At 37.8% G+C, this 17,249-nt stretch overlaps 1 protein-coding gene across 2 annotated transcripts in view; it reads right to left on the minus strand.

Annotated features, from left to right (window-relative positions):
* The window catches only part of Bcap29 (B cell receptor associated protein 29), a 36,581-nt gene that overhangs the window by 2,781 nt on the left and 16,551 nt on the right, over window positions 1-17,249 (minus strand). For both annotated transcript variants that reach the window (XM_032907617.1, XM_032907618.1), the window contains exons 6-7: window positions 15,543-15,651; window positions 2,557-2,657 (exon numbers count right to left, since the gene is read on the minus strand). In XM_032907617.1, coding sequence (XP_032763508.1) covers window positions 2,557-2,657; window positions 15,543-15,651 — 210 coding nt within the window. The remainder of the gene's footprint in view (window positions 1-2,556; window positions 2,658-15,542; window positions 15,652-17,249) is intronic.

The following is a 17,249-nucleotide window of genomic DNA, read 5'->3' on the forward strand; positions in this document are numbered from 1 at the left end:
AGAAAACAGCACTAGCAACAGCACAGAGCCACCACTCTAGCCGTGGGCAGAGGCTTGAGAGCGGTTGACTGGGTGAGGACCCGCAAGTGGAAGGTGCCCATTGGAACTGTGACCGGGAGAGAGGGCCTGCAGGCCAGGAAAGAAATCTAAAGCAGAAGACGGGAGAAATCGGGGGGCTTTCTATGCTTCTGTTTTCAGTTTTGTACTAAAGCCTCTCACTGGCAAACCTGCCCAGAAGTCAGAAAGCAAGGGTCTGGAAATGTACAGTTCTCCATGGGATGGAGCATGGATAGAAAGAGAACAGGTCCAGAATACACAGTTCGATGGGTGACCAAACGAGGAGGTTGTTGAGAAAGATGACTTTGATGCCCAGCTTTAACTGCTCTTTCTAGTTCAATAACTTCAGAACAAATCACATAAAAAGTTTTGATCCTTAACACCTTTGTGCACTAAACGAGACAGTAAACTATTTTAATGTACTGAGTTGCCATAGGAGTGAACATGACACATATACAAGACCACCAGCCAGGTGCTTTCTCCAGAGTGCACCAAGAACATGTAGTATTTAGAAAACCCAATACAGAAGGTATTAATTAGATTAAGGTTTACATGTGTTATGAAATAAGGCTCTAATCAATACAGCATGGCACTTAGTACATCTAGGATGTGGTTCTTTTCCAAAGAAGCATGGACAACAACTATCTTCTTGGGTGGAAAGTACCTATAAAAGATCTTCATGTATTTGCTATGAACAGAGAAGCTCCAAACTAAAAGTCTTTATTTTTTTCTGGGGATAGTGAGGAGACTGGAAGAAATCTCCAAACTGATTCATATTCTTCAGGGTTAAGACGTTACCGTTAGGTGGCACCACAATGGACACATTAAGCAGTGGACACTGGACCAAGAAACTGAGGATATATTATTTGTTTTCCTTTTTTTCAGTTTAGGGACTAAACATTACTGGTACCTTGAAAACTCTTCCCTCTCAAAATGTGTGCAAAAATACGATGGTTGAAAATACCCTCACCTCACGATAAGAGGGTAAAGTGTACTTAGACAAGAGGCCTCAGAAATCCTTCTCTCCTTCCCAGCTGAATACTGAGGATGTTACGGAGCAGTTCTTGTCATGCCTTGAGGGGGTCAGCAATGTCAGGATCTCTACAAATGTCAACATCTACTCTAGACTGCACACATTTAGCCATTAGAGTCCTGAGACTAGACTACAGATCAGGATGGGAACCATACTATACATGCTTTAGATGGCTACTTGACTGGGGGAGTAGCTGATAGAGGTTAAGCCAGTCTGTCAGGAAATTACAGAACATAGTATGCTGCTAATCTTTCCTTCCCTCCCTCCCTCCCTCCCTCCTTCCCTCCCTCCCTCCCTCCTTCCCTCCTCCCCTCCCCTTCTTTTCTTTGAAGCATACCTAAATGCTGGGTTAAATGTGTGTGCCACCATGCTTAGCTACCAGCTATCTAAGTTTCCTGATTGTTTGTATCAGCTAGGAAAAGTTCCAAGTACCCTGCATTTCATTTAGTTCTCAACACTCCAGTGAACAAGACTTTATTATTGTTTCAATGTTACAGATGAAAGATGGGAATTCGCTTGGGTGGATGATGTTGTGTCAGGACCATAAATCTAGTACTTAGACTGATTTAGACTGAGTGTTTGGGTATAATACTTATTTGTTACACACCAAGGCAGTTTCAGTATCATTTCTTCCTATACTTTTCCTCAGTGTGTACCTGGCTTTAAGCTCAGGGCTACAACATTTACCTATCATGCACTAGGTCTGGGATTTGATGTCTGGCAGCACCCTCCCTGGCCCCACCTCAAACAAAGGGTGACTGGGAAATAAGTTCAGGTTGGTGAGCATGGTGGTTTGAGTGTGCTTGAACCAGCATACTCATTTTAAGAGTTGCCTTGGTCATGGTGTCTCATCAGAGCAGCAGTAAAATCATAAGACAGTGATCCACAACTAAAGAGAAAAAAGACACACCTATCTATGGATGAATGTTTGGAACTGACTTTTGCTAAATTAGAAACAGAGAAAGAAAACCCATGGCTTAGATTTGATAGCTGCTCTAACAAAGATCCCTCCCCCATCTTTAAATCATCTTTGGAGGTGTAAATCAGGCATTTGAATGCCATAGTTCTTTTCCCCAAGACACCAAAACGGAGACTGGAGTAATGTAATAGGAAATTTCAAATTTTGGTCTTTCTTTGGCACAAATATGGCAAACACTCTTGATGGTGAAATACAAATTTTTCCAGAACCAGTTTTTTAATGCTTCTATTTTATAGTTCAATTATTTTCTTCAAAACTAAAGTGGAATGTTTTTAAAATAGCATGTTAGTAATTCTTTATATTATGGCTATCTTGCATTTGGCTGTAATGTCCCAATCTTTATCCTTCAGGTAAATATGGCTTTTCTCGTTATTTAATAAAGCCAGGATTAAACACATTGTTTGCATTTGTGAAGGGCATGTAATCCAAAAGTTTACTTAAGTAATTATTTCAAAAAACTTTACATAGACAAATACATGTCACCAACCTGAAGTTCTGAGTGTTCTTTCAGGAGTCGGTCATATTCTTTAGAAAGTCTCTCCGACTGAATCTTCATGGTCATCACATCATTTTGGGCCTTAAAAAGGGCTAAAAATATCCAACAGAATTTTATTTTGAAGTAATTTCAAAGAATTAGAAAAGATTCAAGACTTAAGTAGAGAACTCCTATACACCATACACCCAAACACCCACTGTTAATGCCATACTCTCCACACACACATTTGTAAGTTTCAAAAACATGTCTTTTTCTCTTTATTTCTTCATTGTGTATTTTCTAACATGACCACAGTGTAATTACTACATTTAAGAAATTTAATATTGACGCAGTACATTTAATGTAGTTGCCCAAATTTTGATATTGACTGCAGTTATACTATGTCAACACCTATGTCATCTTGTCTATTACTTCTAAGTTAAAGTACAGTAGTAGTTCACATTTACATTCTATTTCCACATTTCTTTAGCTTTCCCTAATCTAGACTAGTTCTTTTATCTCACTCCAACTTTCTCGTTTGTGATACTGACACTTTAAAGAACACAGGCCACTTTAAATAGACTATGTTCGTTTGGGTTTGTCTGGTCTTTCCCTGGGACTGAATTCAGGTCACGCATTCCCATACACGTGAATGTGATAAAATGATGTTTAATACTTCCCAGTGCATCTACAGAACAACCACTTCCAAAGATCTACCTTTTTATGCCGTTTCCTTTTTGTTATTGTTTTCCCATTACCAGAGTAGCAATATGTGGGAAGATAAATTAGACTGAAAACATCCTGCTCCCTGTCAAAACGTCTGGCTGCCTCCTTCTATTGTCCACTGATAATTCTTGCCTAAAGCAATCATTGTGACAGTTGCCATTTTCTAACTTTATCATTTTATTATTCAGTTAGAACTGTACTCTTTTCTTTCCCATCCATCTAAAGCAACTGTTTTCAATTTCCCTAACGCTGGGACCCTTTAGTAGAGTCCATGTTGCAGCGACCCCCAACCTTAAAATTATTTTGTTGATACTTCATAACTGCAATTTGGCAAGTAATCACAGCCCACAGAGTGTGAACCGTGTATTTGTCATCCATGCATCATCAATAGAATTCAGTTTCCTCTTCTTTTCAATAACTTGATCATTGAGGTTCAAATTTCCTTAGATTTGGTCAGGGAAATCTTCAGGCTCCTACATCCGATGACCACACTCCCACCTTCCTCTGTCTTCCCTTTGTCCTTCTTCCCTTCCTTCCCTTTTTTCCCTTTCTCTTTCTTCCTTTTTTCTCATTTGTTCGTTCATTCATTTGCTCTTTTCAAGAGGCACCTCTTTATTTGCTGGCACATGATCCAGGCCCGTCATAAGCTTCCCTAACGTAGGGCAGCACCACTCAGGCATTATAAAATGGTCATCAAAAGGTCTATTTCTAGGAACTATAGAGTTGGTAAAGTGCTTGCTGTTAAAGGACCTCCAGCTTTATATATAATTTCCATTTATTGGATCCATAACTCTAAATTAAATATTAAAGACTGGTTTTTGCAAGTTCAATATGGTATTACTTGGTAAATAAATAAACGGCAGAATATGTTCTCATTTTTATTCAATTCCCAGCACCAACATGGCACTCCTAACCATCTAACTGGAGTTAGACACCCTTCATTATTTGGTCAGGAGTTGTATTAAATAGAGCTAGTTTTAATGTTAAAAATGATTTATGCTTAATGAATACGTCATTTAGAATTTTAGAAATTGGCACATCAGTTCCTTACTCTCTTAAGTTTTTAATTAACTTTATTATAAAAAAAAACCCTTGGAAATAAAAATATAAGACAATGAAATTAACCTGACTCAAAATCTATACCTCTTCTATAGCTAGCATTGCCATTCTGAAGCCCTGTCTATTCTAAAGACTCTCAGGAACCACTCACGCAGACTATCCAGGAGCTCCTTCTGCTTATTGCTGACGTGCATTTAAAACAATAGGCAAAGAGTTTCCTTGTACTGATCAAGTCAAGATAGCAATACATTTCTTACTTTGCATCTCAGTGGACATCAACAGCCCTGATAATTACTCCATATCAAATTCACTCTAATTAGGGAAGGCTATTACTGTCTGGAGGCCTCTTGGATAGTTCCCAACTTCTTTACCTCTGGTAAACACAAATGACAATACTGTATTTTGGATGCTCTCCATCATCTGGGATATATCTGCAGCTAAGGGCTTATGTAGATGTTCCATCTGACATGTGAATTTGCTTCTTTTAAGCTGTATCACTTTGGAAACAGTATATATATGAAAAACATTATTGGTCTAGGAGGATTGAGGCAATATATCTAAGTTGCTGTTTTGTTTTTCTTCTATCAATGTATGTATGTATGAATGTATGTATGTGAAAGAAATACTTGTTTTCTAGCATACACAAATTCGCTCATACACATGCCCATACCCACCCACCTACCATGTGCATCCTAGGGATTGAACTCAAGTCCTCAGCCTTGGCAGCAAGTATCATTAACCACTATGTTATATACAGGAGTGGCTAGAAGTCACTAGGCTGTAAGTACTAAGTAACTGAGAACTGAAGTCATAATGATCTAAATTTCTTTAATGAAATGACTTAATTTTGGGGTGGGGACATCAAGACAAGGTTTCTCTGTGCTGTCCTGGAATTCTCTCTGTAGATTAGGCCCAGCTTTAACTCACAGAGATCCATGTGCCTCTATCTCCCATGTGCTGGGATTAAAGGCATGTGTACTACTGCCCAGCCTGAAATAAATGAATTTTTAAATAAAAAGATGTGTCATGTTTTCTGAAGTTTTGAATGTTATTACAAATGAAGAAGAGGTTATCTATCTATTTTATGTACTCCAAGGCATAGATTATTAAAACAATGGACATCAAGAAAATCCCCCAGGATTCTCCTTAAGAGAAAAAAGAGTTGAAGGGAGCCTGGGGGGAGATGGGTGGGGATGGGCAGCCAGAGGAGTAACTTGCTAGATATTGAACTTATTTCCAGAATAAACATTTACACTTTTCCAGCTGCCTGGAAGCTATGTGAAGATGCAATCGAATCTTCAGTCCAGACACCTGGATGGGGTGATACAAAGACACCTCAGAGCTGGGGCAACTGGACTAACCAGCTCTTCCCCATTCCTCCAGTTTAAAAGGAAAAAACCCTTACTGACCCCTACACAACAATCCTCAGGGATTTTTCACAGCTTTTCTTGGTACTCACTCCTGCTAGAGTTCTGTTTGTTTCTTACTTCCAAAGGTCTAACTTCTAAGCCTATAATGAATTCCTTTAAAAAAAAAAACAAGAGATGTCTCTGTAATAAGAGTACTGTCCCTGGTTCAATTTTCAGCAGCCAAATGATCCGATACCCTATTCTGGCCTCTAGGGCCATCAGGCATGCTTGCAGAGCACAGATATACATGCGAACAAACAAAGGAATAAATAGACTCAGTAATGTCTCTGGAGTGTACCCTTAGTAACTGGGCAGGAATGGCCGATATGGAAGGAAGCTACTCTATCATGTTTAAAGGGAGAGACTTCAGGAGAAGCTTCCTAGAAGTAGCAACTTTGGGGCAGAAGGATGAGCAACAAGTAGTGTATGCTTGCATTTAGAGGAGTAAAGGAACAGGGTTCTAGGCAGGTAGACATGCAAAACTGAGCAGAGGGAAACTAATGAGCTGCCACTGTTGTAAGCACAGCTATGATAACAACAGAGGAGTACAAAACTTAAAGCTGCTGAGACTGAGATGTGCTGGTGTCAGATCACTGTGCACCACAGTGCACAGCTTGAACTTCTTGCCACCTAGGTGATGAGGGAGCCAACAGAGGGTTTTAAATAGTGCAGAGGCATAACCATGGTTGAGCAAACAAAATGGCCACCACCAGCAACAACAAAAAATCCCCATTCTTAATAGCAATGTGAGAAGCCTAACTAATGGCAGAGAGGTTGAACTGGACATACTTTAGCAAACTGCTTCCTTGGCAAGAAGAGCTAGATGTTTTTGAGACAGAGACAGAGCTACATAAAAAATATGCTACAGAGCAAACCTTAATAAACAAAAATAATTTAATTCTTTCATGTGAAGACTGAAAAAACAAACAAACAAAATTTGTTTCTCGGCATGCATCTAAATGTCCTTACATTCTAGGAGTGGAGTAAATGAATGAGGCCCATAGTATGGGTTAGGAAATTAATAGGTAGGCTTTCAAATGTTTAAATAAAATAAGCTCCACTGTGTACCATATGTGAAAGAAACATCAGTAAATAATCCTAAGTTGCTAAGTAGTAAAAGTAATTTTGGGGCAGGTAGTGGTGATGCATGCATTCAGGAGGCAGAGAAGGGTGGCTCTCTGAATTCAAGGCCAGCCTGGTCTACACAGTGAATTCAAAGACAGCCAGGGCTACACAGAGAAACTCTGTCTCAAAAACAAACAAACAAACAAACAAACAATAACTTTGGTGTAGTTACTAAGCAAAGAAGACCACTTTTCTTCCCAGCCTCATCATTCCTGCTCAGACACAGACCATAGCTTGGTCATAAGGCCTTTCATTTTATTCATTTACACTCTTGAAGCTGGGGGAAGCTATTCCTAGCTCATTTCTGCCTCTCAAATCCTTCCTACCCACCCTGATGGCTCAGGTGAAATGATACTCTTTCCTGTCAAGGCTCCCTCAGCAGTATCAATAAGAATCAATCATCCCCTCTATTGTGCTCCACTTCTGTCTTTTCTATTGATGTGATAAAACACCATGACCAACGTTACTTACAAAAGAAAGTGTTTTACTGGGCTTACAGGTTCTGAGGGTTAGAGTCCAGAATGGCAGAGCAGAGCCTGGTGGCTCACATTTCAATCCATGAAGGGCTCAAGGAGAGCACAGTGGGATAGAGTAAATCTTTTAAAACCTTAAAGACCACCCTCCCCCAGTGACACACCTCCTACCACAAGACCACACCTCCTATTCCTTCCCAAATAATTAATAAATGGAATGGTCTTGCTTCTGGTGAAAAGAGCTTCACAAGACTGATGTCTTTCTTGTAAGCTTCTACTACTAATTAATATTTAACTTTGTATATATGCAAAAGTTGGATAAATTATAAAGTTATAAAAAAGACAATTAAAACTAGTACCAAAACTATGCAGATGTGCTAGGTGACATGTTTAGACTCATGCCTTAGGTTATACTTGCTATTTAAAAAAAGCAACACTCTTAAGAGCTGGATAGATCTACTCTCATTTTTATTTTCCTAATAGGATAATAAAAAGAACCGGTGATTATTTTTTCAAATCAATTCTGCTGTCATGAACTTTTATCATTCCATACCAATGGGTTCAGCAGATGGTCTACATGAGCGGCCGTACAGTAATGTGAAGTCATTTTACACATGTCCTTTTCTTCCAGCGTTCCACCCAAGAGAGTTCGACATTTAAGGTCTGAGAGTTAAGAGATGGATCAAACATGCCAGGTCCTGCCCTAATGACTGCTGGAAACATCTTTTTGAAGTCAAGAATATTATTCAATTAACCACCTGATGAATTTAAGATTTGGAGAAAGGGAAGTCACTGTAAAGGTTTCTCTCATGAAAAACATGTATTTGAAGGTCAAAAGGACAACAATGGAGCTCATTCCCACAGTCGAGCTTACTCCATTACATTGTTAGGAACTACCTCACAGATGGATACTCTAGTCTCTTACCTACTTTATAGGAGAGGAAACTTTTCTAAAAGATTTACCAACTTGATCAAGATTACTCTGTGCTTTCTCACAGATTTCCAAGGTTAAACAACTTTCTATTAGTGAAAATCTACTTTCTAGGTGAAGTTAGATATTGAGTCAATTGTTCAAATATTCTAAGCCAAAATTGGCTGTCTTGGAGGACCTTTGAAAAATAAAAAATGAAAATACCCATAAAACTATTAAGTTTTTACTGAATATAAGTAAGTTGCTATAGAAAATAAGTTAAGCTCAAAGGGGCCATCTATTTGTACATACTGGAGGTAACTGTTATGTATGAACATTTGGTGTATTTTTCCAAGCATTTTTTAACTTTTAAAATGATTTATTTATTTTATTTTATGTGTATTGGTGTTTTCCTGCATGTATGGCATGTACGTCTGTGTGAGGGAGTTGGAGCCTGTGCAAGTGGAGCTACAGACAGTTGTGAGCTGCCATGTGGGTGCTGGGAGCTGAACTCGGGGACTCTGGTAGAGCTGCAGTGCTCCTAACAGCTGAGCCATTTTTCCAACTCTTTCCTCAGTATTTTTAGACAAGTAGTCCAGTTTTATCTTTCTGTAACCCCCATCTTCAATAAAAATAAGTCTTCTATCAGGTGATATACTCATCATAAAAATATCTACCATGAAGGTCTTTAATAAACATGCATCCCTAGTTAGTAAATGTAACAAAAGAACACCAAGACATCAAGACATTCTTTTCTCCGTAGGGGACCCAACATTTTCTCTCCATAATTCACTGCTTCTTGGGGTGATCCACCAACAGTTCTACCAATCATATGCTTTGCTCCACTCAAAAGAGTAATAGAGTAATGTCATTTTGACCCATTTTTCTGCCAAGTTAAGTTGATCAACATTTAGAGAATTGGGTTTCTTAACTACAGCCTTATCCCCTAGAACAATTCTTTATTCAGGATGCAGTTGGCTGTCTCCATTCATGCTTTTTTGGGTAGACTTCCTCATGTATCATTTAGAGTAGGAAGTACAACTATTGTTTTAAGGATCTTCATTAAGTAGTCTGGTTTCTCTTGCTGACGCCCTCTGTAGTGATTAGCAAGGCTTTTCCTTGGTATGGGTAATTTTATTTGCTATTTGGGAACAATAAAGAGCTCACAGCAAAGGAAAATAGAACTTAATGGGAATGAAGAAAGGAAACAATAACATATCACCATTATACATTGTCTAATAAAGTAATCCTTCTTTAAGACCAGATTGGCTTTGAACTCACAGAGATCCACCTGTCTTTGCCTCCCTAGTGCTAGGATTAGAGGCACATGCCACCACTGCCAGGCTCTAAGGAAGTAATTTATAAAGCAAGATTTATTTTATAGTTTGATAATAACATCAACCATCCATCGATGGAGATAATATAGTTAATAAATGCAGTAGTTGCCTAGCTGAAAGGATTGGCCATAGGTTTTAATCACTTTAAAAGGCTAATATCAAGTGGGTCAGTTAGATAACTAAGTTTGCAAGGCATAATGGTTCTAACTATAAATCCCATGACTTTCAAGGGTTAAGGTGGGAGATCAGGAGTTACATGGCAGCTCTACTTAAGTGAGATTCTGTCTCAAAAAAAAAAAAAAAAACCTTAAGAAAAAAAAGGAAAGATAGTGTAACTCATGATTCATGTCCATAATAATTTCACTACTAGAAGTATCCAGAGATTAGACTTTGAGAATTTAATTTTAGAAAGATACATGGTTTATCTGCAGGACCTGGAATCCTATAATTTAAGTTTGCATAAAAAGCTTTTATTATCCTTAAGACTCAGGCAGGAATATAGAAGTCTGGCTATACAAAGTTTCCTATAATTCTGCATTTGGTTTTGATTTTCAGTTTTTATTGAAAAACACCAATTTCATTCTCTGGTTCCCATAGTATACTTACTACTGGTGAAAAGGGGAATTTAAAAACTATATTCTGAGGTTGTAAAGGCAGCCTATAAAAGGGAATTTTAGTTTTTTTCAAGGTATGGCAAGTAATAGAGAAGCACTAACCCAGGAAGACAGCTGAATTAACAGTACTTTAGAAAGGGTACACGAATGTATTGTCCCCGGCCCCAAACTAGTGTTTACTGCATGCTGCAGCACTTAACTAACCGTCCCTACACTAACCGTCCTTTACACTCGTCTCTGTTCCAGTTATACATGCTCTATTCAGAAAAGGCATTAGACGTTTGCTTTTCCCTTACGAGGTATATGTTTTCCTTTCTGAATCAGGGTCATACTATATAACCTGGGTGCCTCTAACTCAGGATTCTTTTGCTCTTAGCCACTACAGTGCTGGATTTCAGGTGAGCGCTACCATGCCTGGCAACGGGTATATTTTTTAAAGAAAAGTGTTAATTATTCTTCATGTTAAATGACTCACAAAGCCATGTCTTGAAAATTTTGTAAAATTTGATTAAAAAAATAAAAAGGGGAATGCAAAGGGGAAGCAAGAAGGATCAGGGAGTGTGCCTCAATTCTTGTTTGTCTCTGAGACGGACCCCAGTTGCCAGGCTGAAGGTGACTGCTGTATGAACTTCAGATCCTGCTGTCTCCATCCCTGTGAGGCAGATTACAGGGATCCACCCTCCCCCATGCACTGCTAGAGAACCGTTGCTCTCAGGTTGGCGGCTCTAATGATTTCTTTTAAATAATGCATGTCAAATGTAATTCTGTTCTTTTGGTTTGGTTTTTGAGACAGGGTTTCTCTGGATAAGAAAGATATTCTTAAAGGCAGAAGAACAGGTATTGTCACTTCTAGTTAAGTCCCATGTAGCTTTGCCATGGCCTAAATGCATTCAGTGTTTGGGTAGTAGATATTTCCTCTAGCTGTAAGAAGAAACATGAGGAAGATTTGGCTGTAGGGACAACTACTAATTATTCTGGAAGGGTCTTTAGTTATTAATCTTTAGGACAGCAGGTTTTCTACAACACAGGCTTATTTCTATTATGAGTTTTATAAATTCCTTTCAGCTTAGGATCTGATTTTTCATAACAATGCCCTTCCCCAATTACTCAACACACTGGGATAACAGACTTATTGTTAAATGGATTATTAAAGTGAAAGACTAGATCCTTGCACCTGACTAGTTAGTCTTGAGTATAAATTAGGTGCTCTGGGATATATGTGCTCTCTTCTGATCTCAGAGATGATATTAATGTACTGAAACACAGAGATAGCTTACTAACTGGTCAAAATCTGAGCCAGGGATTAAAAATAGGAATATTTACTATTATTAGTAGAGTGTTCTTTTAAAAATATTTATTTTATGTGTGTACATGAGTGTATGTATATGCATGCAGAAGCCTGTGGAGAGTAGAAAAGAGCATTGGGTCCCTTGGAACTGAATTACACACATGTGATCACCGTGGGGATGTTTACAATTCAATTCTGGTTCTCTGGAAGCGCAAAAAGTGCCCCTAACCACTAAGCCATCTCTCCAGTCCAGACACGAGTACTCCTGACTGCTGAGTCGTTTCTCCAGCCCCTGGTAGAGCTGTAAGAATAAAGTAAAGAATACTACTTTTCTGTTTTGGTGCTAAAATTAGGTTAAATAAACCTTTATGTTTGATAATTTATTTTCTCTAATAAACTTTGGAGAAATTTCTTAAGATGGATTAGAGAAGCATAAAAGAAAATTCCTTTGGGAAATATCCTATAAAACACCAGAATGATTAGAAGATCATTCTGAAAAGTTCTTAAGCATCTTAATATCCTCAATTTTTAGCAATATTTAAATGAGTATTTGATGCATTTGTGTGTTGAACACTGTACTGTTAAAATCATATAAAAGTTTATCAGCTGATACAGTTTCTTAGTCTTGTCTATATGCATTTGTCTGGTATAAGTCAAGGAAAAAGCCAAAGAAACATCTCTAGAAACAGAGCTTTTGAGCTTCTCAAGGTCACTAAGAACGTTACTTAGAAAAGTACTCCATGTTAATTCAATGTGTTCATAAAATATTACACATCTTGCAGAAACCAAACAGGACACACTCCAACAGGTAAAGTCTGCTTTAATTTCAACACTGACTCCCTTTGAAAGTAGCCAGACGGTCTATCTACATTTCAAACACAGGACAGGTATATCTTCTTATCAGATTATAAACACAATGCCAATATTAATAAAGAGTTCATTTTCTCCAAACACCCAAGTTTTCTGTTAAATAAATACTGAAGCAATATTGAGTTTGGTTTTACGTCAGGATTAAGAAGCTAAAGTTTAAAGTATCTCAGAATTACAAGTTGTTTTAAATTTTTATTTCATATACTAAATATCTCTCTTGAGGCTTTTGACCTGACTGAGAATGTCCTTAGCACTTATGCCTCCCTCAAGCCTCATTCTGTAAAATGTAAATTGTAAATTTTGAATGTCAAAGAAAGAGGAAACTAAATTGCTTGGAGAGGAGTAAGAATATCGCCTATTATCATATTTGGAAAACATTATAATTAATTCATTCATTTATTCATTTATTTAAATGTGTGTGTGAGAGAGAGGGGAGAGAGAGACAGAGACAGAGAGAGAGAGAGAGAGAGAGAGAGAGAGAGAGAGAGAGAGAGAATGCATGCAAACAAAGATGTGGAGGTAAAAGGATGGAAAACATTACAATTTATTCATTCATTCATTTAAATGTTTGTGTGTGTGAGAGAGAGAGAGGGAGGGAGAGAGGGAGGGAGGGAGAGAGAGAGAGAGAGAGAGAGAGAGAGAGAATGTGTGTGTGACAATGCCTGCAAACAAAGATGTGGAGGTAAAAGGATGGAAAACATTACAATTCATTCATACATTCATTTAAATGTTTGTATGTGTGTGAGAGAGAGAGAGGGAGGGAGAGGGAGAGGGAGGGAGGAGGGAGGGAGGGAGAGAGAGAGAGAGAGAGAGAGAGAGAGAGAGAGAGAGAGAGGAGAGGACAGGCTGAGGGTGGTCTTGGGGCTCCATCTCAGGTAGTGAGTGGTGCAGCAAATACTTTTACCACTGAGCAGATCTTCTTGTCATTTTACATTTATTTATGCTGTGTGCATATGGAACCCGGAGGTCAACACTGGGTGCTGACTGATCAAACAAAGACTAGCTTAAGCCAGCCACCCCCAAAGATCCTTCTGTTTTTGCTTCCTCAGAGCTCCGACTACAGTTGGTTGTCCCCATGCTGGCTTTCACGGGGCTGCTAGGGCTTGAACTCAGACTTCGTCTTTGCTTGTTTGCTTGTTTTCAAGACAGAATCTCACAATGTAGCTCTGCCTGTAGGTCCTGTCTCACTATGAGAAACCAGGATGGTCTCAAACTCACAGATCTGTCTGCTTCTGCATCCCAAATGCTGGGATTAAAGTATGTCACTATGCTTAGCTAGCTTCGGGCCCTCCTTGCTTGACAAGCACTTTATTGGGACTGAAATTCTTCTTCTTATGTTTTTGAGACAGTTTTATGCTGGCAAGGCTGGTCTGAAACCCAGTCTGTAGATAAGATCCTTTTCGCACCAATGTTCACATCATGCCTGGTTTATGAAGTGTTAGTGTTTTGTGCATCCTAGGCAAACACTGTACGAACTGAGCTAAAACCCAGCTTTGTTTGACTTTTTAAGAAAAGTTATATTACCTACTTACAAAATAAGAGATCCCTGTCAGATACAAAAACATTTTGCAACATTATTTTTACTAATTAAAAGTACTTTTGAAATACGTCCTTACATTCTCTAAAAGGATTAATAGCAACATTTTATGAGTCTTTTAAAAAAAATCACCATTGCAGAGGATAGGGACTACTATTATTATTAATTAATTATTAACTTTTACATAAATGTTAAACTTTCTTAACTATAATCTAAATCTTTTGGAATTACGGTAAATATAATAGTATTAAATTATAACAAGACAAGTTTACAGCTATACCAAAATAGCCTCCTTTAGAAGGGGATTTTGGATTTTTAATCCACCAATTCTAAGTTATCTTTGCTGCTTTTATTTTTTCGCTTAAATTTAAATAAGAAATTTTAGGAGTTAATGAGATGTCTCAGTGGTTCAGAGCAGTAACTGCTTTTTGAGAGAACCAGGGTTTAGTTCACAACACCCCCATGGAAGCTTATAACTGCAATTCCATTTCCAGGGCATCTGATGCCCTCTTCTGGCCTCCGAGGGCACCAGGCACAGACATACATACAGGGAAAACACCCACACATATGAAAAAATTTGAAAATTTAAAAAATTAAAAAAAAATAGTGCAGTCACTAAAGAATTTTACAGCACATGAAATATCCTCATCTAGGTTTTTGTATATAAAATTAGCTTTTATCTTTGGAATTTCAATTTAATATTAAAATTCAAACATGCTTTCATGAAATAAATCCAGTCCAAATAATATAAATAGATTTTTAACAATAGCAAGTAATATTTCAGAGAACGTCTATTATGCTGAGAACAACGTAAAGGAAACTAAACTCTCAATGCTCTCAACTAGGTCTTGATTTAGTCATTGAATCCTATTTACCTTCAACCTAAAGTAGTAGACGAGATTTGAAATTGGAGACGGCCTATGCACATCATCACCTTAATCAACAGTCTTAACCATGAGTACGTGTCCGGTTTCCTTGTTTCTGGCCAACATCAAGCTCTATCTGCCTCCTCATGCAGACACATTGTAGGGGGGCAAGCTATACACAACAGGCTGTTACAACGACAATGTATTTACTGTACCATGAGTAACTAAGAACAATTAGAACTCTTTAGTGCAGTAACAGTTGCCTTCATGGACTCAGATTTAGGATGCCTCAATTTGAACCTACAGTGCAATTTCTCAACTGATATCCCAGAATGCTTACCTTCTGTCTTTCTCAATTTTTTTTTTTAAATGTAAGTTTAGTGTGTTGGAAATATTAGGGTTAAATAATCAATGTGTTACTCTATCAAGGCTGTCTCCTTGTGATTACTTCTAAGAGGTAATACACAATGACAGAAGAATGTGACTCGTTTTACAAAAATATGTTTATAGAAAAGTTTTCAAGCATAGCTCTTTTGCTGAGGCAAGAACATTTGTATTTACAACACAAATCTGAAACACCTACATGTTTTTCGGCATAACAGAACATGTTTCTCTTGGCACAATGTTTCAATCTCATATTTGAACAGAAATTTATAGGTAAGTCATCCTCAGTGCTTGGCCAGAGGGCATTTGGTTTTGTTTAAAGTAAACCAATGGGATATACGCAACAGCATAAACTATCTGCTAGTCTGTCCTTCCCGTTTACACACGCATGCAAAGTTACCATCGGAAGCCTTCTTCAGCTCAGTTTTCAGTCTCTCCTTGTCCTCTACTAGCTTTTTATTTTCAGTTTCCAAAACGTGTTCTTCAGTGTTGTCATTATTTTTTAGCACCTATCATAAAAGAGTTACAGGAAAAATAAGCTTAGATCGCAACAGTTGGATATTTTTTTAATAAATTTAAATGATTGGTCTTTATTAATTTTTCTTTTTAAGTATTTAATATCTTTTACAAAATACTTTTACTAATAGAAACTTGATAGCTAGCAAACACAAAATTTCATGAAGCTTGAGAGATAGCTCAGCTGTTAAGGGGACACATGCTTTTACAGAGGACCTGAGTTTGATTCCCAGCATCCATGTGGGACAGCTTACAACTCCCTATAAATCTAGCTCCAGGACAATCCAATGCCTCTGACCTCTGTGGGCAACTGCACATACATTCATATAACCATACACTTCACAAGGACACACATAAACAGAAACATATTCTTACAAATGATTTATTATAGCTAGGAGGTGGTGGCCCATGCCTTTAATCCCAGTACTTGGGGATGCAAACTCTGTGAGTTTGAGGCCAGCCTGTTCTACAGAGCGAGTTCCAGGACAGCTGGAGCTACCCAGAGAAACCCTGTCTCAAACAATACAAAACAAAACAAAAGATTTGCTCCTATTGTGGATGATATCTCTGAGATGAAAGTAAGAATTTCTGACTGGGCTATAATTAGAATTATGCTTTTAAATTCAATGTGACTGCCTTCTTTGGTTAAGGATGATTTTTATGTTTTTTGTACAAATCATGCTATAATTGTATTATCCTGTCTACTGGAAACTATTTTTTACACATGGAAGTATGTAAGGGTATAATGTTGCCAGGATGAAGATAGGTAAACGGAAAATGGCAGGGTGATCTCAGGGGAGGGAAGTTCTGGTTTTCATTAAACAATACCAAATTTAATTTTTAATGTAGTTGATAATTTAAAATGACCTTTATATTTCAAAATATAATCTGGATATGAAACAGTCTGTAGCTTGTCTTTTCTAGGTAAGAACATTACAGATCTGAACAGTAAAGTAACTGACAGAAAACATATAGAATAAGAATTTCTTAACTTCCATGCCTAGATAGAAATATCACTGTTTTATAAATTAGAAAAAGATTAAAAGAAACATAAAATATCTAAGTTACAAAAAAGATAAATTACATTTTAAATATAAGAGAACTAGGAGATAGATCAGTTAGTAAAGTATTCACACTGAGTTTGATCCTTAAAGCACACATAAGGAAACAGGCTTGGTGAAGCTTGCCTACATTGGGTAGATAGAGACAGGAGGAATCTGGATGCTACTTGGCCAATCAACCTAGCTTACTCCATGAGCTCCAGGCCAATCAGAGATCTTGTCTCAAAAAACCAAAGTGAATAGTACCTGAAGAATGAACCTGAGGTTGACCTCTGACCTCTATGCTCATATGCACACACATGCATATGGACTAGGACCCCTCTCCTCAACACATATACAACAACATAAATAGAAAATAAATGTTTGTATTCACAAAGCCTAGGCCAGTACACTAAATGGTGGCAGCAGCTTAGTTCTGATAGCTTCTTGGTTAGGAAAACATGGTGATTTAGAATTTTCTATACAAGAGTGATTCATTTTCTATTATTAGTGGGTAATTTATCAGACAAAACTCACAAAATCTAGTGAGC

Source organism: Rattus rattus, chromosome 7 (genome assembly GCF_011064425.1).
Source record: "Rattus rattus isolate New Zealand chromosome 7, Rrattus_CSIRO_v1, whole genome shotgun sequence".
Classification (NCBI taxonomy): domain Eukaryota; kingdom Metazoa; phylum Chordata; class Mammalia; order Rodentia; family Muridae; genus Rattus; species Rattus rattus.